At 41.9% G+C, this 27,192-nt stretch overlaps 1 protein-coding gene across 1 annotated transcript; it reads right to left on the bottom strand.

The window, feature by feature from the left end:
* Positions 1-14,667: 14,667 nt before the first annotated feature.
* Positions 14,668-26,799, bottom strand: LOC123751785 (homeobox protein Hox-A2b-like). The gene is made up of 2 exons (XM_045733867.2): positions 26,205-26,799; positions 14,668-15,852 (listed from the first exon to the last, which is right to left on the bottom strand). Exons 1-2 carry the CDS (start codon positions 26,746-26,748, stop codon positions 15,116-15,118), a joined length of 1,281 nt encoding a protein of 426 aa, XP_045589823.2. The 5' UTR covers positions 26,749-26,799; the 3' UTR covers positions 14,668-15,115.
* Between the last annotated feature and the right edge of the window lie 393 nt (positions 26,800-27,192).

Genomic DNA, 27,192 nt, shown 5'->3' with positions numbered 1-27,192 from the left:
GTTACACAAGAAGGAGTATATGGAGTTAAATAAATACAGATACTTAGTAACGAAATATGTGTGTATAAATGTACGTGCGTGTGAGTATACTTCACGTAACTGTACTGAGCTCTGTGTGTATAGGGGGAAGGAAGAGGAAGGAGTATGTGTGTGTGTGTGTGTGCGTGCGTGTGTATGCGTTTGCGTGACTGTGATCGGATCAAGTAGCCTTGTTTTAACGTTCTCGCCCCATAGCTGGACAATACATCCAAGGTGTGTTCATCTGTGACTGAGCGTCCGTGCGTTCAGTGAACCTTTTTGGCTAAGTTAGCGGCTTGAAGACACGGGAGGAGGGAGGGGGGTGGGAGAGTGAGAGAATCGTGTGCGCTGGACGCATATCTCATGTTTTCTTTGTCTTTCAATATACACTTAACCTTCCGTGGAGCGGGGAATGACAGCTTCGCTCCAAAGTTATCACCTGGCCGTCATGACAGTACCCAGTGAATGACCCCGGGTGTAATTTTTCCTCCCCCGCCCAGCGGCCGTACAATACTTCACGCTAATATTGAACGAACGCGAGAACGAATAAATGTTTATAAATGGTGGCATTGGTGCGGGGGGTTTAATACACTGTGGCCAGCGGTGCGGAGCCCATTGATCAATAGCATATCACAACACAGTATTTGTCTACCAAACACAGAGCCAGAGCCGTATATTACCGGGGAAGGGCTGTGCATCACAGGGCCCCGTGTAGCAGTGGGGAGGTGCGGTTCCTCCCGGTCCCCGCCGCAAGGGCTGCTTCCGGCCCTTACCAACTCGAATGTGAAATATATCAAAAGCTTGAATTTATTAGTCAGTTCCAGGGGTTTGATACTGGAGGGGGCGGTATGGAGTGGGAAGGGAGAGGTGAATGAATCGATTGAGCATCGAATGGGTTATGAGTCGATGTGTTCTCTTGCATGATGAGTCAGCTGTGTTGGGTCATGATTATGCATGGAAAAATTGGATGTTTTACTTAGCCTTCTCTTCCTGGTGTGGGATTCAAACTTCATCAGGTGGTGACTTTCCTATCACTGTCTCTCTATATCCACCCTTTACTGCTTCATCCCTTATCCCCTGAAACATTTCATCCCCTCCCAACTTATTTTCTATTGCCTTCCCTTAACCAACTAGACTGCAGAGTTGATATCCCTTCGTCCCTTCGGTGACAAAGAGACGTAACTGTCTTCCCTCTGTTCCTAATGCCCCAGTTCTCCTTATCTAATGTCTCTTCTCCCCCTTTTCTCCGCATTGTAAATTTCTCACTGAACATCCAGGCTCCAGACCCTCGCCCAAAGTACCCTTTTCTTTTAACTGAAGATGAATGAGATTGGAGAATCTCTGAGTGTCTTGGAAACACAATTACCCTCTGTCCACGAAGCTACTCCCTCAGCCATACCTCTCCTCTAGCCATGGGACACCTATCAATTCGAAGCTGCAAGCTATCTCTTTCTATATTCTATCTCCCCCTCACAGTGATGCACTTCTCCCTATCCTCTAGTTGCCCTCAACAAGGTGGATCTGCACGTGCATATTCAGGACGGGGGGTGGGCTGGGGTGGGAAGAAGGAGTGTTGACAGTGTGGTGCTGGGGTAGGGGTGTGCCTGGCAGAGATACGTCCCCACACACACACACACGCCTGCCGTAACGAGGCTCTAGTGGCACTCCTCCCCTAGGCACTCAGCCACTCATTTTCGGCCTGTTTGTCCAGTGCCACTCTTATAGTTGTGCCAGTTTTCCCTGAACTGTTTTCGTTGAGATAGAGAGAGGCGGCGTGCAGAGCGGCTCTGAGTCAACGGGGCGATAGTTCCTGGCCTGCCTGGGTTAATCCCTGAGAGTTGTTGGGTATACACTGTTTCTGGGTGGTTTGTTCGGTTTCTGGGTGGTTTGTTCGGTTTCTGGGTGGTTTGTTCGGTTTCTGGGGTGGTTTGTTCGGTTTCTGGAATGGTTAGCTCCGTCTGTGGCGCAGTTCTCTTCATTTGTAGTGTGGTTGGCTTCGTTAGTGGCAGACAAATTATACGGATTTAGAGTCAAACGGCAAGTTTTTCTCTGAATGCTCTTTATTCTCTTCTCTGAGCTATGGATCCCTACAACTGCATCAGAGGTGGTACCCCTATATATATATATATATATATATATATATATATATATATATATATATATATATATATATATACATATATATATATATATATATATATATACATATATATATATATATATATATATATATATATATATATATATATAGGGGTATAGGGTATAGTATATATATATACGGGTTTAGTATATATAGCATATATATATAGGGGTATAGGGTAAGTATATATATATATATATATATATATATATATATATATATATATATATATATATATATATATATATATATATATATTTATATATATATATATATATATATATATATATATATATATATATATATATATATATATATATATATATATATATGTCGTACCTAATAGCCAGAACGCACTTCTCAGCCTTCTATTCAAGGCCCGATTTGCCTAATAAGCCAAGTTTTCATGAATTAATGTTTTTTTCGTCTACCTAACCTACCTAACCTAACCTAACCTAGCTTTTTTTGGCTACCTAACATAACCTTACCTATAAATATAGGTTAGGTTAGGTTAGGTAGGGTTGGTTAGGTTCGGTCATATATCTACGTTAATTTTAACTCCAATAAAAAAAATTGACCTCATACATAGAGAAAAGGGTTGCTTTATCATTTCATAAGAAAAAAATTATAGTAAATATAATAATTCAGGAAAACTTGGCTTATTAGGCAAATCGGGCCTTGAATAGTAGGCTGAGAAGTGAGTTCTGGCTACTAGGTACGACATATATATATATATATATATATATATATGTTTCGGACGACGTCCGAAACGTCGTCGTCCCTTCACCTTCTAGTTTGTGGTCTGGTCAACATACTTTAGCGACGTTATTGTGACTCATCGCTCGCCTAAGTCAGTTATATGAAAATTAATTAAAACGGGAATTATCGAACACTGAACCACACACACACTTTAAATAATTTATAAGAAGGATAAATAGGAATGGTGCTATCGTTTTAACCACTTGGGCTGGACGGTAGAGCGACGATCTCGCTTCATGCAGGTCGGCGTTCAATCCCCGACCGTCTAAGTGGCTGGGTACCATTCCTTCCCCCCGTCCCAACCCAAAACCTTATCCTGACCCCATGCAAAAAGTGCCATATAGTCGTAATGGCTTGGCGCTTTATCCTGACAGTTCATTTCCCTTCCCTTTAACAAATAACCAACAGCGTGGTCAAAGAACTGTCTGTCGGTCTTACAGGCATCAAAAAGAGGAGAGTCAAACAGGTGAGCCTACACACACACACACACACACACACACACACACACACACACACACACACACACACACACAGGCGACGTAACGAGTGACTGGTTGAAGTGCCTCGCGACTAACCCTCAGCCGAAGTGATGCACGACGATAAATACCGCCTCAGTAGCATTTTGTCGCAATTACCATCCCTCTGGAAGCAGTTTGCATCCCTATGGTGAAGCACTCGACGTCAAGGGACTGGAGAGGGGGAGAGAGATAGCCTTGGAGTACCCTTGACTGGCCACGAGTGTTTGATGACAATATAAAACTCGGCTAAATAATCACCGCGCCCTCAGAGTCAACGCACTCGAGAGCTGCCCAAACATGAGGGAGGGGGTTCTAGGGCCCTTGAGTGACCTCTCTACCCCCCCCTACCTACTTCCTCTTGCCCCTTGCTATCCTCCTGCTGCTGCCCACGCTCTTGCCCACCCTTTGGCCTTCTTGTGTACCCTTTCTGTTGGTCTCTTGCGCTCGTTATTTGCATTCTAATTGGACACTCTTATATGCCGGACTCATTAAGTGAGAAATGCGTGGCCAAGAGACTGTAATAGACAAGGTTCTCGCTAGCGGGGCCACCTGGATGAGGAACACCCCGACGGGGAGACCCGATACATGATATGGATGTCTAAATATTGTCACTGTGGTTTTGTAAAGCTCCGCGGAGCCTTTAATGTTCGCTTCTGATGGAGGATCTGGCCTGCTGCCGTCAGTGGGGGCGGTGCCTTCTGATCAGCTCAGCTTGCCTAGAATGGCTTCAGCACTCCGATAAACTCACAAACCATTAGCTAGCAGAGACAGACCAGATCACGAAGGGAAAACCTGGTTAACATTCGCTGAGGTCCAAATGGGCAGTAAGGTACTAACAAACTAGCGTGGCAGTGGTTGAGAATACAGTTAGCTTTGTAAAAACTTGTATCACTATACTAAATGGTCAATGTAACGGAATTATATGTAGATACCAAGCTAGAAACAAGCAAGAAAGGCGGTATTGTAGAACTACATAAGTTTTCTATTAGAACAGACTGAGACGTGCCCTCTTCTATTGTGATGACAACATTAACATTCTCCATTATACAATATACTCCAGGGAAGGGAGTACGGCTGATACAATTTGAGTATGAATGCCTTTTAAGTAGAGACTTTTTGAAAAGAGATACATCTTAAGTATCGATACATTTTGAGTAGAGATACATTTTCACAAAGTTTTCCAAGTCTACTATGTGTCTACCTTGTTTAACTTCCGGAGATCAACGGCCCCGCGGCCCGGTCTCCGATCAGGCCTGGTTGGTCTTCAGTTCAAGCAGGCTATTGGACGCGGCTCCTCGCAGTCTGGCGTATTAATCACAGTGGTTTAAATATTCCCTCATATCCTGCAAAATTTCCCTGGGCCGAGTGTTGTAGCCAGATTGATGTAGTGATTGTATTAGTTGATATATTGTTCCATCTCATTAAGAACTGAGAAGGTGTTCCACCTCCTTAAGAGAAGTTCTCCCATCTCATTAAGTGTCGAGACGTTCTTCCTGCTCAATTAAAGTAGATATATATTGCTCCATTTCAGTAATCGTAGACAAGTTGTTCCCTGCTAATTTAAAGTACAGATATTGTTCCATCTCACTAATCGTAGAGAAGTTGGAAGCTACTTCTCTCTGAGGACAAGTGACAGAAGACTGAACAATAAGATTTCCACCATAAAGACTTTGTCAGCATTAACAGAAGAGGACAAAAGATTTTCTGATTGAAGAGTATGATAATCAGACAAGTCAGAGTAGTTGAGAGGGGGTGATCAACACAGCTGATCAATTTAGTAACTGATATACTGATCTTGAGCTAAAGTATCAAAGTTTGGTGATTCAAGATAGGAGAAGTCGGTGGAAGTAGCATTGGAGACCTCAGTTGCGACTTGGGGAAAAAAATAGTGGGTGAGGAGAATCAATGGAGTTCTACAGAGGGGAAAAATCTGATATCTTATACTCTATCTAAAGATAGATGTCCATAAGAGACTACGGGGACTGTGTCAATACTTCTCAGTAACAACAGTCAATCATCCCAATGGCAGAAGGAATGAGTGGTGGAGGATTATGGTGGATATGTTGGTAAGAGTGGGTAATATATGGATTAATGAGAAGGAGAACTGTAGATGTTTGAGACGCGAGCTGAGAGAGAGAGAGAGAGGAGACTGGTATGCAGGTTATGAGCGAGGAGGGGTGGACTATGGTAGATTCTGCATTCCTCAGTACTTCTTCACTCACATAACGACCCATGCATACTGGTTCCCGTGCTGGTGCACCACATATTTGATCAAATACGCAATAGTTCATGCCTATTGCTTCGTACAGTCTCTCACGGTCCTCTGTACTTTCGCATGCATACTACCTCACACTATCTCCCACGTGTTCACAACGCCTCTCAGAATTATCTTCTAAGAAAATATATTCCACCTTTTCTTTTTCGTCTTTGGCAATCGAAGAGAGGAGGAAAGGGAGACTTCATTCAGGCTTCTGCAGGAGCACATAGGGAATGCCTAAGACCAAGTCACAAGGAAGACGAGAAGCCAGGCCAATGCCAAGGATGATGGATCAGGGATATGAGAGGATGCAGGGCTGGGGGGGGTCTAGGGATGAAGGCGAAAGGCTAAAAGGGGGGAGAAGGGAGGGGCAAAGGGAGGGAGAGGGAAAGAGAGAGAGAAAGAGAGAGAGAGAGAGAGAGAGAGAGAGAGAGAGAGAGAGAGAGAGAGAGAGAGAGAGAGAGAGAGAGAGAGAGAGAGAGAGAGAACTTCTTTAGTCCAAAAGACATGAGATACCTTGAGCTCTTTAACAAATTCAAACACTCACAAATATTTAAAGATATTCGTGTACTCTACCCAGAATGTGTTAGTGCAGGCTAGAAGACAAGATTACTACTATTCATGTTTTCTCCTGATTCCATATGTGACTAATCATCCATTCAAACTACCCAATAAGACCTCTCTTATTCCATCCAACCTCTCTGTCACACCACTCTCCCCTTCCCATTCTTCACATGCTTCTTCCGTTCCTCATCTCTTCCTGCCATCAATACCACCGACCCTGTCTCATATCTTTTCCGTATTCCCCTCATTTCACACTTCATCCATCTCTCCTCATCTCACACCCCATTTGTCTACCCTCCCTCTTACACCTCCTCCCACTTACACCTTTTTCCTTCAATCTCTCTAAACTCTTCTTTTCACATAGCTTTTCCATTCATCCCTTCCCCTTTTATCCCCCATATCTTTCCCCTCTCTTTAGCATCATTTTCGTCATCCTTGACACTTCCCCTCAACCGGCTCTCATACACCTTCTTTACTTTGAACTCTTTCCCGCCCTCTTCTATTCCATCCACCACCTTGCCCTTTCCCTTCAGAAACCGACTCCCCCCTTCCTTCCCCCCAGGCCCACCTTCTCCTCCCTATCCCACCACTACGACTATTACACGTCAGCAGCATCCCCATTCAAAAACAATATAATGGGGTCCGAGCCCCACCCCACACGGGCGGTATCGACAAATTCCTCCCGATACCCAATAAATAAGGAAAGTCGCATCGCTTAAGGACTAACCGTGTATCCAAGAGAAAGATTCCCTGCTTCGGGGGTTTGTAAAGTTGGGGCAGATACCCACGACTGAAAGCTGGAGTGGGTCATATTTTGTTTGTGGGTAGTATTGGAGAGATAGGCGAAGGGGGATCTCATGTCTAATGCTTATGGAGGAGGAAGAGCTGGCACTGATATCAAAGAGGTAAAGGTTTAAGTTATGTATATTTTCATTTGGGTGGGGAGTGGGGTGAGAATTTTTTGGGGGGAGTGGGAAGGGGGGGGGGCAGTGATGGTGGGGCTTTACACTTATAGTATAAGGTATGATCACTAACCATCAACATGAGGAAACATCGAGATTATTATTTCTCAAGTTTATGTGAGAAGGAATTATATCGCTCTAACAAGTTATACAAACAATTTAACAAATTTACTTGATTGTTTATTTCAAAAGGTTTTACTATTTGTATAAGAAAAACAGAATGATATCGAATATAATTTGTAAGTATCATTCTCATACCTCAGCTGCTTGGAAGGTCAATGTGGAGCATTAGTGGAACATTCTCAATCATCATTAGCACAACTGCTTGAAAGTTAATGATATAAACAATTGTTTTCCAGTTCATAATATCTGAAAGAAAGTCAGCAGCTCGAACAACTTCCAATGATAATAGAAAACTTGGCAAAGTGTAATATTAGAATCGTTCTGAATGCACTGTGTTTGCTGCCGGCATGCGAGAGGACATAACACCAACCGCGAAAAAAAGATAGACACACCATGTAAATCTCCCTACAAGATGTAAGGTTACTTTTTTTTTATTAGGACTCAGTTTCCTTGTATTTAACTTTAAGATTTCTGACTTGAAATAATCAATGATTTAACCTTATACTCCACCCCAAGGCGCAACTCGGGCCGTGTACGCCAGCTCCATAAATCAACTGGGAGGAGATTTGCACTAGAAAAATGGTCAGAAGTTTATCGATTGTCGAAGAATTGTTGACCGGGGCTGCAATATGCTTGTTTGCTGTGTGCCTTTTGATAAACTGTTTTGCTGACCCTTAGATAAGTCGCTTTGCTTTATGACCTGTATTATTTGTTTACATTGTGCCTTGAATAAATTCTCTTGTATAACCCTTTATTAAATGGTTTTATGTGGACCCCTTAATGTATTATTTATTGGTGTGTGACCCGAATATTTTTTACAGTGCCACTTTTTAATAGTTTTCTGTTTTATCCCTCCCTAAATTGTTTGCCATGTTTACTGGTCATTTTTAGTTACCTTCCAAAACTCATTGCCAAATAATACAGTAAACAGGATATACATCAGGTGTTGTCTACACGTCAACTGAAGTTGTGTTATGCACTACTTATATATTACTTTCAATTGTGAATCTGTAGCATAGCAAAGTGCAGGCACTTTGCTATGCTACAGATTGAAGACAACTTGCTGTTAAGTTGTCTGCACTTGACAGCAAGTGCAGGCACCCCGACAATTTATTATTTGCAGGCGATGAGTCACAATAACGTGGCTGAAGTATGTTGACCAGACCACACACTAGAAATTGAAGAGACGACGACGTTTCGGTCCGTCCTGGACCATTCTCAAGTCGACTTGAGAATGGTCCAGGACGGACCGAAACGTCGTCGTCTCTTCAATTTCTAGTGTGTGGTCTGGTCAACAATTTATTATTTTATTCATAAAACGTACAGTAGTTTATATTAAAGGTTGTTTTCAAACAACTCTTTTTCCTTGCTGTGTACTCCTCAGGGTGTAGACGCACAACAGGTATAGTACACACATGGGATCCGACCGTACAGCATGCTGGACATGTGATCCTGTGGTCCCGGGTTCGATCCCGGGCGCCGACGAGAAACATTGGGCAGAGTTTCTTTCAACCTATGCCCCTGTTACCTAGCAGTAAATAGGTACCTGGGAGTTAGTCAGCTGTCACGGGCTGCTTCCTGGAGTGTGTGTGTGTGATGTGAAAAAAAAATAGTAGTAGTAGTAGTAGATAGAAACACTTAATTGACAGTTGAAAGACGGGCCGAAAGAGTTGAGCTCAACCCCCGCAAGCACAACTAGGTGAATACAACTAGGTGAATACATCCATAGTGCTTCTCCTGCCCAATTGTTGACAAATTATTTATTCATTATCGCCATACTTTTCTTTTTTTAATTTGAATTTATTACATCAATACAAACAGTATTCAGAGTGCTCGTAGTGTGGAATAAATACCAAAGGCCTTACCACCAAAAGCAAATACCTCCAAATGCAAAATAGGCCTATCTGGTGAGGTTATCTTGAGATGATTTCGGGGCTTTTTAGTGTTCCCGCGGCCCGGTCCTCGACCAGGCCTCCACCCCCAGGAAGCAGCCCGTGACAGCTGACTAACACCCAAGTACCTATTTTGCTGCTAGGTAACAGGGACATAGGGTGAAAGAAATTCTGCCCATTGTTTCTCGCCGGCGCCTGGGATCGAACCCAGGACCACAGGATCACAAGTCCAGCGTGCTGTCCGCTCGGCCGACCGGCTCTGATAGGTCTTATAATTGACAGATTTTGTTGGGTTCTCTTTTTTGAGCTTTTTGCAAGAGGAATGACGAACACACACCGGGTCTTTACTTTGGTTGGTGGTGTAGAATGGGCAGTTATCAATGTGGTCATAATAAAAAAAAGAGGCAGTTAGTGGCACATATGTTTGCTTTCCAAGCAAAACTATCATATTTAACTTCCGAGTCCTCCACACCGTCACATTCAACCTGCACTCCATCATGGTAATCTTCCACCCCCTATTATCCACTCTTTCATCTCATCCTCGACCCCTAAATAGCAAGTATGTCTCGACTATCATACAGTGTCCTCTCCAACAATGCTTTTCTTTCTCCCTTTCTTTCACTTCCTCCATCTCTATCTACCTTCCAGCCTGTCCCTCCCTCTGTCTACATTTGTCCTTCCATCTCTGTCTCTCTCCCTCCCTCTTCCCCCCCCCCAGTGCACAGTTGTCACCCCCCCCCCTCCCCTCCAATACTGTGTGATTTTTACTCATTCCCATGCACAGTCGGAGGAGAACGAGCAGCGGACTTAGCCTGGTCCCCGCACGGGCTCGCCACCCAGTATTTACGCTGCAGATTTGCATAAAAACTGATTTGGGATGGGCACTCACCAGATATTTGTCGGAATCAGAGCAACTTATTGGCCTATTCGGCTCCTTCGCAACACACTTCACCCGCAGATTAAAGAGCTCACGGTGAAGGCATCGTTTATTTTCCGTTGTTGATGTTTTTTTTAGTTGGCTTTTTCATTTCGCTTTTTCTGTTTCTCTTCTCATGCCCTTCTTTATTTTTTGTTGTTGTCTCTTTCACTGACTCAAACCGGTTAGCGTTTCTTCATTTGGAGCTTATTTTTTGGCAAACCTAATTTCTTTGTAGCATTTTTCTCTCGTGTTATTTTTCACTACCATGCCGGGATGTTTGGTTTATATGCACATATATATAGGGTATTCATTCGCCTGTTAAAAGGCTTGAGATAGAGACCTGGCCGGTGGAGATAGCGTAGCGGACATTAGACGCTTCACCAGCGGAACGCCAAGAAGAGCATCCAGGCACCAAATGAACCATAAAGCCGGATTTTGAGAAAATATTCGTCAGCCCTGAACAATGGCCACTTTTCATCCGATGGAAATAGATTATGCTCTCCTTTTGTCTTGTGTCTGTAGAAGGAGTTCATTTGCTTCCTGATGGACGCGGTAAGCTGGGCCGGAGGCGGTGGGCTAGGAGGGAGGGGGAGGTAGTGAAGGAGGGGTGATGGGACGGGAGTGAGGGAGGGGGTGAAAGAGTTAGGGAGGGGGGTGTGGAGGATGAAACAGAGGGTGGAAAAAGAGGGAAAAGGGGACAACAGGATGCAGAGAGAGAGAGAGAGAGAACATGAGACGGATGGTAATGCAGAACATTTAGAATATAAATAAAGAGTTTTATCATTACTGAAGAACTTTATTCTTGCATATATATATGTTTTTTGACATTTCCACGTTCCCAAACTCGGGTCTAGAGCCTTTCACACCATTTGAGCGCTGCAAACCCTGCCTGGGGGATCAAGGTCGTGTTTATACTACATTATCCCGGCAAGGAACCATGTGGTCCACCGCTGATCTCCTCGTGACAATTAGATTTTACCCTGTCTCTTCGGGTTTACTGTTAATATGGTATCTTTCGCTTGCGTGCGAGTGTGAACACTCACCTAGGTGTCTGTAAGGGGAATGAGCTACGCTTCTTTGTCCTCGCTTTTCAGTCCTTAATAGACAGGTGTGTGTGTGGGTGTTATAGAGCCTATTGACTCTGTCATATCTTCATTTAAAGTTCTGAATATAGCTTATTCCATTTGTTTACTATTATCCAGAGTATTATGTATGTAGTGATCGTGTCTATCGTGTTTCATCTTCTTCATGTGACACGAGATGCTTCGTATAAAACAAATATTTATTGTTAATAGAAATAATGAAAACACAAGCCACAAGAGACGAAGTTGTTTATACGTTTTCGTACAATTTTCAACTGTATTTTGGGAAATTAATTTTGAATGCCATGTTGGAAGATTAAACTGGCTGCGGCTCTTAAGTGCCTTTTAACTAAATTTTCACGATTAACAGTATACAGCTGAATGCCCGTTTCCTTGTTTTTTTGAGTGATTAAATAAATTCCTATTTTTACCTTATTGACTGCCTCAATAACAGCCTTGCTTCTTGTATGGTCGGCGTTCGATTACGGATGGCCCAACCCAGTGTTGCTTTAGCGTCGAGCCAACGTCACTCGTTAATACAACGTCGAATCATTGTCGACGCTGATTGATCATGGAATTAACGTTAGACTTGCATATTGTACCCACTATAAAGTGGTTGGCTTTACCAAGAAGGCAACCTACCTGATATTCTGATATTTACCTATCTGATAGGCAACTGGAATTTATTACATGTCCTCATATCCCTTCCAAGTGCGATACAGGCACACTTAGCAAATGTAATTATACAAAACTTAGCGATTGTATTACGTTCACTTGACAATGCCTCATTTTCTGAGTATCTGGCTGACAGATACACAGAAAATGAGTGTCTTGTCAGCTGACGTGTTTTCCTGGGGTCTCCAAGGGGATGGAGCACAATGCTTAATCATTAAGTGTTTCAAAGTTAATCGTTAACTTTACAATAGAATCAGTTAATTTCGTGGAGTTTTCCATCTAATCTTATCCCTTAGTTCAAACATTGGAAAATCAAATTCCATTCAGAGACCTGAAAGTTTTAATAACTCCGAGCTTTGGATTGTATCAAGCCCTTCGGTCTGCATTTCAACGACCGGATCGAACCCTGGGATATTTATTTTTTCCGTGTGCTCTTAAGTCTAGATATTTTACAAATGTCCAAATTGGTTACATTTAGTCTAAACTTTATTAAGGCGCTGACTTTTATCTTATTTCATATGAGAAAATAACTGATGCCCTCCCTGAATGTAAAATAATGTGGCCAAAGTCATGGTCAAAAGAGGCGAATCGAACGGTTCCCTGTCAGCCAGTGTCTCTATCCGTTGATGGATCGCCGACCAATGACGGATGAGGACACACCCCCTGACACAGCCAATCACACGTTGACATCGCCACACACTGCAACCTTAATTTTGGCACGTCTACAAGTATTTATAATGTGTCATTATATAAATCTACGTAATAGTGGCACCCGACACTACTAAAAATATATTCATAATGCCATTAAGGGTCCCTATTGACCCTATAGGCAGCTTAGTTATCAGCGCCAAAACTATATGGATGGAAGCGATACTATCTGGAAAAAGAGTGTGAATAGGAGAGCATTACCCACATTACGGCGAGCTCTCAGTAAACCTTTGAATACAACTGGCTGTCATCCGTACCCCTGGCTGCTCGTCACTGGCTTCAGGGGTAACTGATGTATTTATCGGCGACTCCGAGTGTTGGATCCCGCGGCTGTTGGACCAGAGGGGAGGGTGGATCACAGCATCTAAACCCCTCCTGTTGACAGCTGCTGCCTTGCCTACTACTTCACCCACTGTTGTGGATCTCTACTGTTCTTGCCGCTTTGGCTACTATGCTTGCCGTTACCGTTTTCTATGAAGCTGTTGGATTGTTCATTAAACTAGGAGAGGGTTTAAACTAGAGAGGTGAAGCACCCGTAAGACCTATCCCTGTGTTTAACAAGTTTCACAGCCAATATATTATTGCTTTCTATGTATTTTGTACTTTTAAACGTATTTTACTTCTTCTAAACGTATTCTGCAAGATCTGTAAGCATTTTTCGCCTTTCAAGAACGTATGGAAGTGCCTTTTCAGACTTTCAAACGCTCTCTCTCCCACCCTTTATGTTTCAATCTTCCTGCTCCTCACTTTTTTTTTGAAACTCAGAATAGGGAGGGTACAGAAACATTTTAGACTCCTGGTAGCAGGCAGAGACCATTCCCATCCCCATAGCTCATAAATTTTACTAATTTGGACAAATCAATCTGTTTTCAACCAGGTACAGATTAGTGCTGGGTGAACAGCGGTGATTAGTTGGTGTGTAGTCAATCTTCCCAGGCCAGTACTAGCTCTGTGCTATTGGTCTTAGTCTATCTCAATTGACGAACATCTTACGATATGTGTTTTAGATACCGTCCTCAGATCAAATCCATTACCATGAGACCTCCTCTCTCTTAACCTGAATAGTTACCTAGACATTTGTGATAGTTTGAAAGCATATTACACATCTGGTAATGGAATGGGAAATAAACCCTTGTCCTAAACATATTATTTCCGAAATTGTAACTTTTTACATTTGTAAATCTGGTTTAACGTGTATACTGGAAAATTTTCTGAAGAATTTTAGTTTTTTATAACCCGAATTATGTGGTACACAATTCTCAAATTATATATTTCAGTCTATAGCCAATAATGACGTAAACAAACGTAATGAAACCAAACCTAGTCATATCTTCAAGTTAAAGTAAAGTTAACCTAACAATTCAGAGTAAATAACGATTCTAATTATGTAGACGCTCTCAATCAATTCCCGTGAGCGTATTTTCTCTGAAGACATCTTTCTCTACCGGTAAGGTGTAAAATTTGACATTTGTACACATTCCTACTATCAGCACAATTAACTATTATGACAAAATTCTCTCTCCCCGTAAATAAGAAGCACCGATCAGCATGTCTATAATTTATGAAATATATGAAATAGTTCCCCGGCTCCATTGGGGAACCATTGGTTCCCCCTCCGTTATATATATATATATATATATATATATATATATATATATATATATATATTATTAAATATGACCGAAAAAGTAAGATTTTTCTCGATCTTTCTTACGTTTATATATATGTATATATATATATATATATGTATATATATATATATATGTATATATATATATATATACATATATATGTATATATAATTATATATATATATATATATATATATTATATATATATATATATATATATATATATATATATATATATATATATATATATATATATATATATATATAATTCCCTTTCATCCCTTTGTGTGTGTATATACCTCAATAAACTTAGTGAAATTTAATTTAGGTTTAATGTTTCTGAAAAATGACGTCAAATAAAATTGTAAGGGATAGTCACACACTAGGTTAAGCCATTTGCCACCGTTTTTCGTATTTAATACTACTAACCAGATACATTTTCTTACATGCTAGGTAACTACGATTAATCACAAGTTTAATTCGGACCGAGTTGACAGAATCATCTTAACAGAAGTCTAAGTTTATCCTTTAGACTCCCCCTTCCCTAAACAATCCCCAAAGGACTTTAGACAACCTACACTTGTCTCATCCTCTGGGGGGAAGAGTAGTCATCCAGTAAATCATCGCAATATATCAGGTAACACTGATGTTCCATGCTCACGGCTAACTACAGTTTCGTGTGAAATTTCAGCCTTCAGCTCTTAGTATGAACAGTCTAGGCGTCGTCGACGTTTTTAGAAATTCATAGACAGACGCCGCTAACAATAGTTTCCACCCGCGCTGCCTCAGTGATAAATAATTGTCCTCTCTGTTGTGAGGAGACGAGGGAAAGCCAGCCAGACTTCCCATAAATGACCTAGAGATAGTCTACAGGCTGGTCAGTGCCGGCTTTCTCGCATCGTGGCTCACGTGCCTGATTTGTTGCGATTGAGCGTAGGGTGGGTACTCTTGTAGGGGCGGTGGGCAGGGCATATGCATGTTGTGTTGATACATATGACCCTGCCCCGTCAATTGCATTTCGTGCATGCTGACGGCGGGAGAGAAGTTCGTGGGCCCCATGTAGTGGGGCATGGGTCCATGGTGTCCCGTCACAGAGGCGACCATACCGGATCTGTTGTGCTGATTGGGCCCGCTGCAGCTGCTAGGGAAGTAGTGACGAGCCTCTTGCTGCTGCTGAGGACGGGACACTCCAGACCCGTGCGACGACTGCTGCTGACTAACCAGATGACCCCCGCTGAGGCAATGGTTGACTGGAGAGACGGCGTTGACCTCGCCTGAAGGGGATGTGGCTGGCATAGAGACAGCAGGCGATGCACACGGTGAACTGGGGCTCCTGTCGCGTATTCCTTTAGATTTCTGATCCTTCTTATACTTCATTCGACGATTCTGAAACCATATTTTTATCTGCCGTTCAGTCAAGCTGAGCAACGCCGCCATTTCTATTCGCCTTGGACGACACAGGTAACGGTTGAAGTGGAACTCTTTCTCCAGTTCGACGAGCTGGGCTGAAGTGTAGGCCGTACGTGCTCGCTTGGCAGGACCGCCTCCGGGCAGGGCGGCAGCGCTGGTGTTCAATCCCGCAACATCGCTGCTGACCTCGTAATCTGTGGAGAAGCTAACGTTAATGACTAATGCACAGCTTTGCTACATAACCACGTTTAATTATGTTGTTCAGTGTCCTGGCACCTATTGAGGTGTTCCATTAGCACCGCCAAAACAATTAACACTAGGCTAAAAACCATCAATTTTAATAAACAGAGACGCAGGAAAAAAAATGTTTCCTAAGCGGTTAATACCAACTTAAGTCAAGGACTTCAGATTATTTAGTAGAAAACTGCTATCATACGATAATCACCACTTCTTCGGTCTACTCTAACTTATTCATAGAATAAAGAATTTTCAATCATTTGCTCACAAATTTTTCACTCATAATTTACGTCTTTACATCATTCACAATGAACTTTGATGTGGACAGTTACCTTTATTAATAAGTATTAAGTATATTTCTCACTCCCTGATAACGCATGTTTGCAGACTCGCACATTAAGAATTGTGCTGCAACTGCATCAGACACAAAAACCAGGAAGCAGCTCGTAACAGCTGTAACTCTCACGTACTTATTTACTGCCAGGTAACAGGGGCATCAGGTTAAAAAAAACTGCCCACTTCTTCCTCCCATTACTTGTACCCAGACACAGTCAAGTGAACAGCTTCTAAAACAAGATTAACATTTGTCAACCCTTAAAATCTTTTTATCTTGCAGGTGCAAAATTGGGGAATCTTAAGAACAAATCCATAAGGGTCACGGCCCTTGTGACCCTCGTCACAGCCCTTGTGGATTTGTTCATTTGATGCATCAGGCTATTGTGATTTCTGTGTAATGAAACAGCATCTATAGCTGACGAATAGGGTTTTTCCTAACTGAAACAATGTGGGGTTACTTATTCTGCACATTTCTAATATCTCACATATTCAGTCTTAGATAGTGGTCAAGGCGGTGTCCGTCACTCTTGAGATTCTTCAACTCCGCCGCTCAACTGTCGTTTCCATTCCGAATCTCCAAGACCGATTCTCGCTATTACTGATTCTTTCCCGCGGCCACTACCTTTTCGTCCATAATGATTGGGATAGCCAACTGCAACCATGTTGTACGAGCGCACAGTCACCGATTATTGCTTCAATCCTCCTTACCTTGTCACGGTGATTTTGTCTGACAATACCTCTAATTTGTAGACGTCTTTGGTATGATGTATTCATTCATTATGGTCACCTTTAGCAGCCAGAAGACGGGTGGACGGTTCCAAGTTAAAGGGTTTTTAAGGTATAGTTGCCATACCTTAACGCCATTAAGGGTAAAAAAGAGGTAAAACAGAGGTGGAGATTCCAATATTGAATGTATACTAGTGCATTCGCGTAGTATTTTTTGTAACTATAAAACCCGCAAATTAATTTTTCAGATGCTACCAGTTGAATATAAAAATTATTCCGAAGTATAGTTGTTTACACTTAAGTATAAAGATTTATGCGAGGTACCAACAGTAAATAGGTACCTGGGAGTTAGACAGCTGGCACGGGCTGCTTCCCTGGAGGTGTGTAACAAAAAGGGTGGCCTGGTCGTGGACCGGGTCGCGGGGACGCTAAGCCCCGAAATCATCTCAAGATAACCTCAAGAAGGTTCACGCAAATCGTAATCAGTTACCTCACAGCCACCACCAAGATTCACCTCCCCTTCTCCCTTTAGTCCACTCCTAACACCTCCAGCCACTCAGACACCACAAGCATCTATATAACATCTCTCACCGCGACCCTCCTCCCTCGTGATCCATCTCTAGTAAGTGCCTGAAAGCACTCGATCCCTCAAACAATACAATGGGTGGTTACACTCAGGGTGGGCTCCAGGCGGTGTTGGTGGGGAGGGGAAGAGGGGGAGGGGAAGAGGGGGGGCAGACATTTGGTAGGTAGCAAGGATGAGGGACGGGGGGGGGGGGGGGGTCAGGGGGGAGGTGGGGTGACGGGTTAGTAGTGTAGCAAGGAAGAGTACTGTAGGATGGGTAGCGAGAAGATACATTACTCATCCCGTAATCCCCTTTCCTTATAGGAGCTTTTGGCTACCGTTTCGTCTTAAGTAATTTACCCACACCAGAGGTGGAGATTCCAGTATTGAATGTATACTAGTGCATTCGCGTAGTATTTTTTTGTAATTATAAAACCCGCAAATTAATTTTTGGGCAACTGGCGCTGCCAGTTGAATATAAAAAATTATCCGGTCAGTGGAATCCTAAAATGTAGTCAAGTAATAGAAGCCTAAAATGTACCAGCAGATCCTTAGGTAATCAAGACACGTGCTTACGCATCTTTACTCGAGATGCAAAACATCGAAAGTTTTGGCGAGTAACCGCACCGCCAGCCACCTAGGAGACAACTTATTATTGTCATTCACGGCAAGAAAATCCTACCATCACAAAATAGTGGAAGGTTGCACGACAGCTCCAGGATTTTTTGTCTTTGTCTTTACTTAGCGGAAGCCTTTGAAGTCGTGCTAGTGGATTAGGAGTAAATAATGGCACAAAGATAAGCCAAAAGGGAAATGAGTAGTTCGAATCCCTTTCGCCGGCTTCGTTCGTCACTGTAGAGTCTCGAGGGGTCATTACCGAATACTTTTTAATCTATAAGGAAACACCGAGTTATACCATTTACAAACCCGAAGGCAAAAAGTCCCACATGTCTAGAGAGTATAATTAAAATAGTGCCATGTGCCGTGCAGCTAGTAAATAAAGCTTTAAACAGTGGGGTATGAGGAGGTGGTTTTAGTGAGCAGTGTGTCGGTCGAGTTTAAACATCGATTGTTGACACAACCTGACCAAACTCCGTCACCTGGTGGCCAGGCTCGGCCGCCACCACTCTAGACCAAGTTCTCACTTTCCTACATCTACAGCCATTTAGAGTTATATTTCTACGGTAATGGTTATACCACCTCAGCACGCATTTTAAAGACTTGAAAAGACAAATATATAGTGGAAGTAGAGTTCCGATTAAATGCAAAGATTAATTAAAGATTCATTTCATAAACTTATGATTAAGAAAATACGTGCTAGAATAATCACTTTCAATCATATTTATACATATAAATAAATGTATATAATTATATATATACATAAATAATTATATATATATACATAAATAATTATATATATATACATAAATAATTATATGCGAACAAGCCTGAATGGTCCCCAGGCCATAAATAATTATATATATATATATATATACATAATTATATACATACATTATATATATACAAATATATAATGTATATGTATGTATATTTACATTTATATACAAATATATAATATAAATGTATAATGTAAAAAAAAATCAGACATCTAACGAAACAAAGAGAAAAAAGTATATAAAACAAAACTACTAAACGGGAGATACCTGGATAATAGCCCATCCTGTCAAAGGCCAAGGCTGAAGGGAGGAGGAAGGAGGCAACTAGAAAACGATTACAACTAAGAATGTGGGGAGGGGAGATGGGGAAACCAAAAAAAATAAATTTTGAAAGAAAACCAAAGAAGGAGAAACAAATATTAACTTGACAGGCTTCTTCAACTTAAACAACACAACTTGAAGGCCAAGTGTGTCTCACGCTTATTTAAACTGACATTAATTTTCTTAAATCCTCAGATAATTTTTATCCCCAGGACTTATCCAGAATGGTTAACTCTTGTAACTAAAACCGATCATTTTATTCACGCGGGAATTGGATGGTTTAGCGAGCGGGAACATTTTATGCTCTCAATTTATAATCTTGAAATTACGGTATGTGCTTCTGATACATCTCGTTTTCCGATAGTATTCAAATTAACCAAATAAAAATCTAAATGGAAGGAAAAAGATAGTGTAGGAGCACAGATATTTGTTGCCTAATTTGATAGCGGAGCTTAGTTGTTACAGAAAATTCATTACAATTATCCGTAAAAGACGTAAGACATTTATACGTAAGAAACGTAAAAGACCTAAGAGAAATACGTCCGTAAGAGACGTATGGGAGACGTATCTAACATCGGGGTAGCCAAGACGGCCTTGTGACTCGTCAGCTAGTGCCAATTCCTAGAGACTATTTCCTTAACATACATACACATCTATAATCTAAATGTTTTTATTTATTATATACACTTGCAATTAGAAAAAATAGAAAAAAAAGAAATGAGAGAAGTGTAATGAGACAGAGAAAGAGAGAGAAAGACAGAGTAAGAGTGTGGACGAGAAACAGTTCCATCTGTGGCCGGGAGTTCCGCCTGGTGATCCATCACAGCCCATTGACAAAATCGAAGCAGGAATTAATTTTGTCCATATCCCTCAGGGTTTTGTGGTGGGTCAGATGTCCGGTCGCAGCCTCCACCGGCCGCCGCCTCTTCTTCCTCCACATTCTTGTACATTTACCAGTATTATTGCTAGCTGTGGGGAGTGAACTGGTGTGTAATATTATGCAAATGAGGTGGATGCAAGTGCCTCCGTCCGTTATGGTCAAGGTTATGTGATACAAAAGAAAAATAATGCCACCTTTCAATTTTATCGCCTGGGAATCGAACCAGGGCCAGTGGAATGTTCGCCTATTTGTGCCTTCCGGATCGAACTCCTGTTTTTGAGTATGTGTGCTGCGGGGAGGAAGGGAGGGGGTACAGGAGAATATTTGCTTGTGTTGTAAATATTATGTTGTAATAAGTAGCACTGGGTGGACTTTCGGGTGCATATTCATCTACATTTTTTTTGCAAGGGATTGAACCTTTGATCTGCAGTGTAACTAAGGTGTAGAAAATCGTATAAAGTATTAGAACATAAGAATTAGGAAACATTACAGCAGACCTATTGGCCTCTCTCGTCGTTGTACCTAACACATTTTTTAAACCAGTTACCCTAAATATACATGAGTAGTGTTAATTCAACGATGAGGTTACGTTACTCATGCATATTTTGGCCACTGGGGTAAACTGTTTACTTCAGTAGTGCTACCTGTCTATTCAACTCATCTAGAACCCAATAACCCACATGGGCCTCGTAGTACAGTTGGCTTCCCTTTCGACTCATAATCGGGAACTGAGGCATCAATATGATCAATGTTATTGAATATTCTGTTCATTAATAGCAAAGGCTTTTTCCTAAATATTTATTGGCTTCGCTTTGGTATATGCAGGAATGTTATTTGGGTGTGTATTTACTATTTGTGCTGGTAGAATATTATTAGCTCTTATATTTATTATCTCTTATATAATATTATTAGCAAGCTATTAGCTCTTATATAATATTATTTGCAAGCTATTAGCTCTTATATAGTATTATTAGCAAGCTATTAGCTCTTATATAGTATTATTTGCAAGCTATTAGCTCTTATATAGTATTATTAGCAAGCTATTAGCTCTTATATAATATTATTTGCAAGCTATTAGCTCTTATATAGTATTATTAGCAAGCTATTAGCTCTTTCTAACCAATCTATTTCTCCTATTTGTGTCTACTACAATATAAGAATGTCTATATGTCTACTACATATATTTCTTTGTAACACACGCACAAAGATTCCCAGGAAGCAGCAGGTGTCCTATTTATAACTTCCAGGTACCTATTTACTGCTAGGTGAACAGGTGCATCAGGGTAACAGAAAATCTACTCATTTGCTTCTCATAGGCCTGGAATCAAACCCGGACCCCTTACGTCTACGACCCCAGAGCGCTGTCCACTCAGCCGCGAGGGCGTGCTGTGTATGTGTTATATTAAATCCAGGTTAAGTTTTATCACCGTTATTATTTTCGTTCTATTTAGCCAACAAAGCCAAATTATGGACGATGATTTTCGAATAAATTCTCGCTTATAACGATAACAATTCAATGTTAACCGATGATTCGGACAAAAGTTGGCATACGGATGATTTTCAAAGATCTAATATTTTTGTAAAATATTTAAACCAATGTTTAGTTTATTATTATATTTTATATTTAGAAATATTTGCATTTATCCTAATCATTGTGAACAGTTAAATCATTTTGATTAAGAAATACACCAGTGAGTTATTTTGGTCTAAGGTTAATATTTCGGAGCCAGGAGCCATGTCCCAGAGTGCATTCCAAGACCCAAGCGGCTCACTCTCGGATTCCAAGAGTACTTCTCTTGCAATGGTGGTGGTGATGGTGGCGATGGTGGTGGTGATAGTTGTGCTAGCGGTGGTGGTTCTGATTTTGTTGTAATTGGTGAAGGATGTAGTGCTAGTGGTGGTGCTAACGGTATGGTTAGTACTAATGGTATTCCATGGTGGTACCAATGGCGGTGTTATTGGTGGTACAGATTGGAATGATGATGTGGGTGACAACACTTTAGGTGATAAAAGAAAAGTCTTCGATGTACTGTGATTCGCAGTAGCAAGTGCTCCCAGATGGGTACTTAACAGATTCAGGTGTGTGGGTGTGTTTTACTAACCTAAATGTGTCCCTTGGGTCGAGCTTTAGTTCCTCAGGTCAAGTTTTATTTAACAAATGGCTTGCGTAATTACTCTTGACTTTGCTATTTCCTTTTGACACGTTTATCAAATATTGATAGTGTTATGTCGTTTTCGATGGCGTAGTTATCTGGCGTAGAGATGATTTCGGGGCTTAGCGTCCACGCGTTTGATGCATATAATATATATATATATACTAATTACTCGTATATCTTATATGTAGCTACATACTCTTCTTAAAAAACATTAAATACAGTTTCATAAGATAAAATTACATGTACCTCTAATCGCGATTTATTATACATTTTTTTATGTAGCAATTATTTTAATTTTATCATCATTTCACATTTAATTATAAAACAACTGTGTAATAACAACATTGATAAGGAAATATAATCCTTGCATGAACAGCAAGTCTCGAGAAACATGAGTGTCATCAAGTCTCTTACTCCATCTCTCTCCAACAACAGCTTACAAGACACGATCATAAATAATAAACTCTCCTTGTAATGCTCCCACGAGACTCTCAACACCCCATAAAGCTTCCTCCTGCTAAACCGCACCCACGTAATCAAATTGTTTTCTCGATGTGTCACACTTCCCAAAAGAAGAAAAATCGATGTATAGGGAATCCACAAGGGTGCCACCCCTGACTTCTCCTCCCCCCTCTCACTCTCTTCGTCCCAGCGTAAAATATGGCACTGGTAGCAGGCGTGTCAGGTGATGACTGTGTGGGTGATGGAGTGCCAGAGAGTCGGGTCCGCTGTCCCAAAGAATGGCACCACAGCCCTGCTGACTGATGACCTGCCTCGCATCGCACCCCCGCCTGGATCAACCAGAACTCGGCTGAACAGGTGTCAGATGAAGGGTGCCTCGGAGGGCCGTAAGAGAAGGAGGTCGAGGTGGTAAAATAAAAGCAAGAGAAATGAAAGGAATGGAGGTGCCAAGTGGAGGACACTAACAAGTTCGTCAGAGGAAGTGAGTGAGAGTTTAGAAATGAAGAACGAATGAAAATTTGGAACGCGAGAGTAAATAAGACACAAGAGTAAACGCGAGAGTAAATAGTTGAAAACGCGTAAGATAATAAGGGCCCCTAGAGCCAAATAGTTCTTGAAGGGGACTAGGAAGGGAGCAGTCCTCCTGCAGAGACTTGGTGTGAGTCAAACTGCTTCAAGAAAGTAATTTCTTTACCCCAGAGAGTCATGAGGAGCAAGATGACGTTGCCTGTAGTTCAAAGTGTTTCAAAGCACTGAAGAAGATAAGCTTGCCTGAGAGGACAACAAAGCATTAAGGGGATTGTTAAGGTAAGTGCTTTGGGGAACTGTGGAGTGTGAACAACCATCATTATCATATAATATTTAACTACAGACAACACAGCTATGAAATAAAACTACAAAGATAAGCTCCCATAAAACAAAAAAATAATAAGCCAAACTGAAATGTTGGGATGATTAAAACGATGAAAATCAGATAAGTCAGAATTGTTTAGCGAGGGAAAGCGCCAAGCCCTTACGACTATATAGCACTTGGAAGGGGATCAGGATAAGGATTTGGGATGGTACGGGGGGATAGAATGGTGCCCAACCACTTGGACGGTCGGGGATTGAACGCTGACCTGCATGAAGCGAAACCGTCATTCTATCGCCCAACCCAAGTGGTTGGTTGGGGAAGATAGAGAGTAGCAGGGAGTAAGGTTCTTACTCATTCTTTCTCAGAATTTACTCATTCTTTCCCAGAACTTACTCAGAAGTAAATGTCAGGAAGAGAGAGAGAGAGAGAGAGAGAGAGAGAGAGAGAGAGAGAGAGAGAGAGAGAGAGAGAGAGAGAGAGAGAGAGAGAGAGAGAGAGAGAGAGAGAGAGAGAGAGAGAGAGAGAGAGAGAGAGAGAGAGAAGGGCTGGGATAAGAGTAGACGGGTAACAAATAGTGGTAAACATGTAACAAGGGGAAGGCTGAGCAGGGTAAAGGGTAGATATACATAGCAACATAATGTGGAACAAGAGGGCAGATATGTATGAAAAGAGACGGGCTGAGAATACAAATGCGCTGCGAGAAATTAGAATATGTTGACACGTGGTGAGGGACAGATAAATAAAAGGACGAGCAGGGAAATAGTAACGTGTTACGGGCTCACCATAGCCCGTGCTACTGGAACTTCTTGTTCTGAGTAGCTGAATCTAGGTACCTGGATACAGGTACAGAGACACAGGCAAAATAGAGTATAAATAAGATTTTACTCGCATTATTAATTACTAATATATATTATTGTGTGCACAAGTTGCTTGGCACAATGTAACAAGATTACATTATAGGTTACATTGTAGCATTACAATGTTACATGTTACATTGTAGCATAGTATAAAATAATGATACCGACAAGTGTTTAGGTGACGATCCCGCTTGTGTGAGTGGTGAACAGATGGGTGGCACAGGTGTGTGTGGTTGGGAGAGGAAGAGCAGGTGTGTGGTTGGGAGAGGAAGAGCAGGTGTGTGGTTGGGAGAGGAAGTGTGTGGTTGGGAGAGTATCAGATACGTCACATTATAACGAAGGATTACAAAACGTTGCTAAATCCTGAGCCAACGTCACACATAACCAACCGAGTCTAACCTTTGTTAATGCATAAAGCAATTTATTGCATTTTGACATTCAGCAAACCAGCTTCGATGCTACACTTCGATGCTTCGATTACTATTACATTAGCAATAGTAATTATTACTATTACTATTAGTTATTATTACTACCAATCCACGCACTTTCATACTACCAATCCACGCACTTTTGTACTACCAATCCACGCACTTTTGTACTACCAATCCACGCACTTTTGTACTACCAATCCACGCACTTTCATACTACCAATCCACGCACTTTCATACTACGAATGAACGCACTTTCATACTACGAATGAACGCACTTTTATACTAGCAATCCACGCACTTTTGTACTAGCAATCCACGCACCTTCATACTACCAATCCACGCACTTTCATACTACCAATCCACGCACTTTCATACTACCAATCCACGCACTTTCATACTACCAATCCACGCACTTTTGTACTAGCAATCCACGCACTTTTGTACTAGCAATCCACGCACGTTTGTACTACTAATCCACGCACTTTCATACTACCAATCCACGCACTTTCATACTACCAATCCACGCACTTTTGTACTAGCAATCCACGCACGTTTGTACTACTAATCCATGCACTTTTGTACTAGCAATCCACGCACTTTTGTACTAGCAATGTAATTGTGTTGACTGTGGAAATTGTACTGACCGCTATTACGATGATGATGAGATTAAGCCACCCAAAAGGTGGCACGGGCATGAATAGCCCGTAAGTGGTTACCTTTTTGAGCCATTTTGAGCTGTTACTGGAGATCTGTGGAGGTGCGACTGCACTTTTATTCTACCAATCCACGCACTTTTAAAGTCATTTAAAGTCTTAGATACACTTGAGTCGTTGAACAAACCAGTGTTCCGAAAAGTCTATATCGCGAAAATATAATATATATATAAAATAATACCGTGTACTGAAACTAATAAGCTAAGAACTACACACTTAGGTATGAATTCTAAGGTAAGAATTGTGTAACGAGGTTAGAGTAACACCCCTCTCTCTTGCCTCCCTCATCTCATTTACGGGCTATTCATGCCCGTGCCACCTCTTGAATGGCTTAATCTTTATCAATCAATTACGTCTCATCATTATCGACTTGATAATGGTTCGGGACGACCCGAAATGTCGTCGTCTCGACAATTTCTAGTGTGTGGTTTGGACAACAGGTAAGAATTGGTTGGAAAAAAACATGTCCGTTATTTACATAATAGTGTCGGTCCGCTAAGAATAATTGAGGAGCCAGACAGCAAGATGCCCGGTCGACTCGGGCTGAAATACGTAAACGAACAGAAAAAAACATTCACTCAATGTAATAAACGAACACTAATTAAGGCCTACCTGAGCCTGAAGGCAGAGAGATGGGCGTCAGTTGATTGGGAGGAGTAATTACTTGAGGAGGTTGTCCCTGTGTTGCCGTGGACTGGTGCTGCTGCTGGAGAGGTGTCATCTGACCCGGGCCGGGAGGCTGCTGGTGGGCGTCGATGGGCGTAGAGCTCCTTTTTTCCTGGCCTCGAGGGTGGTCTTTGGCCCATGCTATATACTCTTTGGTGAAGCCCGGCTCGCCGTAGCCGACTTGCTGCGCCGTCGCGTAAGAGCTATAATCGGGCTGGGGCCCCTGGGTCATCATCATATGTTGAGGAAACATGTTGGGGGCTAGACCATATGCTGCTCGGTACTCCGCATATTCGTCGTAAAACTGGCCACACGCCCCGGGGTCGTAGCCATAGCCGTTGTTGAAGGCGTTCTCGTAGTAGGTAGGTTGGGATGGGTAAGTCTCGTAGAAGGTCTTCTGCATTGTTGTGTTGTGGTGAGGAGCGATATTCGGTACGTCCTCAGCTTCGCAAGCCACCAGGTGAACTGACCTTTGTCCCGGCTCGCCCATATCCTCAGGTCACGTGGCCGCACGCTCGCCAATTACACTGCTGCTCAGGTCAACCTCACTCTGCAACAAGAGATCCCGCCTTCAGTACAGGGTACACCAATCCCAGGTCACCGCGGGTAACCCCGCCCTCAGTGACCCAAAAGGGTCCAGGAGCACAATTATTGATATTTACGATTAGTAAATATTTGTAAGTTTGTAAATTTATGATATCGTCCACATTGAAGAATATGGTAAGGTTTTAATGCTGAAATAGTAATAGAAATTGTTATAGTAATTTTTAAGGAGAACCTGAAACAGACGTCAACAACCAAACAATGCAAAGAAATCATATTAACGTAATATACATCAGTGAGAAAAATTACATGTAACAATAAGATGGCTCGAACAAATCTACAAGGGCCGTGACGAGGAATCGAGCCTGCGTCCGAGAGCATCCCAGACACT

The sequence above is a fragment of the Procambarus clarkii genome, chromosome 7 (genome assembly GCF_040958095.1).
Source record: "Procambarus clarkii isolate CNS0578487 chromosome 7, FALCON_Pclarkii_2.0, whole genome shotgun sequence".
Classification (NCBI taxonomy): Eukaryota; Metazoa; Arthropoda; class Malacostraca; order Decapoda; family Cambaridae; genus Procambarus; species Procambarus clarkii.
The sequence above is the reverse complement of the archived record's forward strand: the minus strand, read 5'-3'. Positions and strand labels throughout refer to the sequence as shown.

Coding starts and splice junctions, on each gene's coding strand:
- LOC123751785 (XM_045733867.2), bottom strand. CDS start 26,748: ATGGGCGAGCCGGGACAAAGGTCAGTTCACCTGGTGGCTTGCGAAGCT. Junction 15,853..26,204: donor CTCTCTGCCTTCAGGCTCAG/GTAGGCCTTAAT, acceptor GCTTCTCCACAG/ATTACGAGGTCAGCAGCGAT.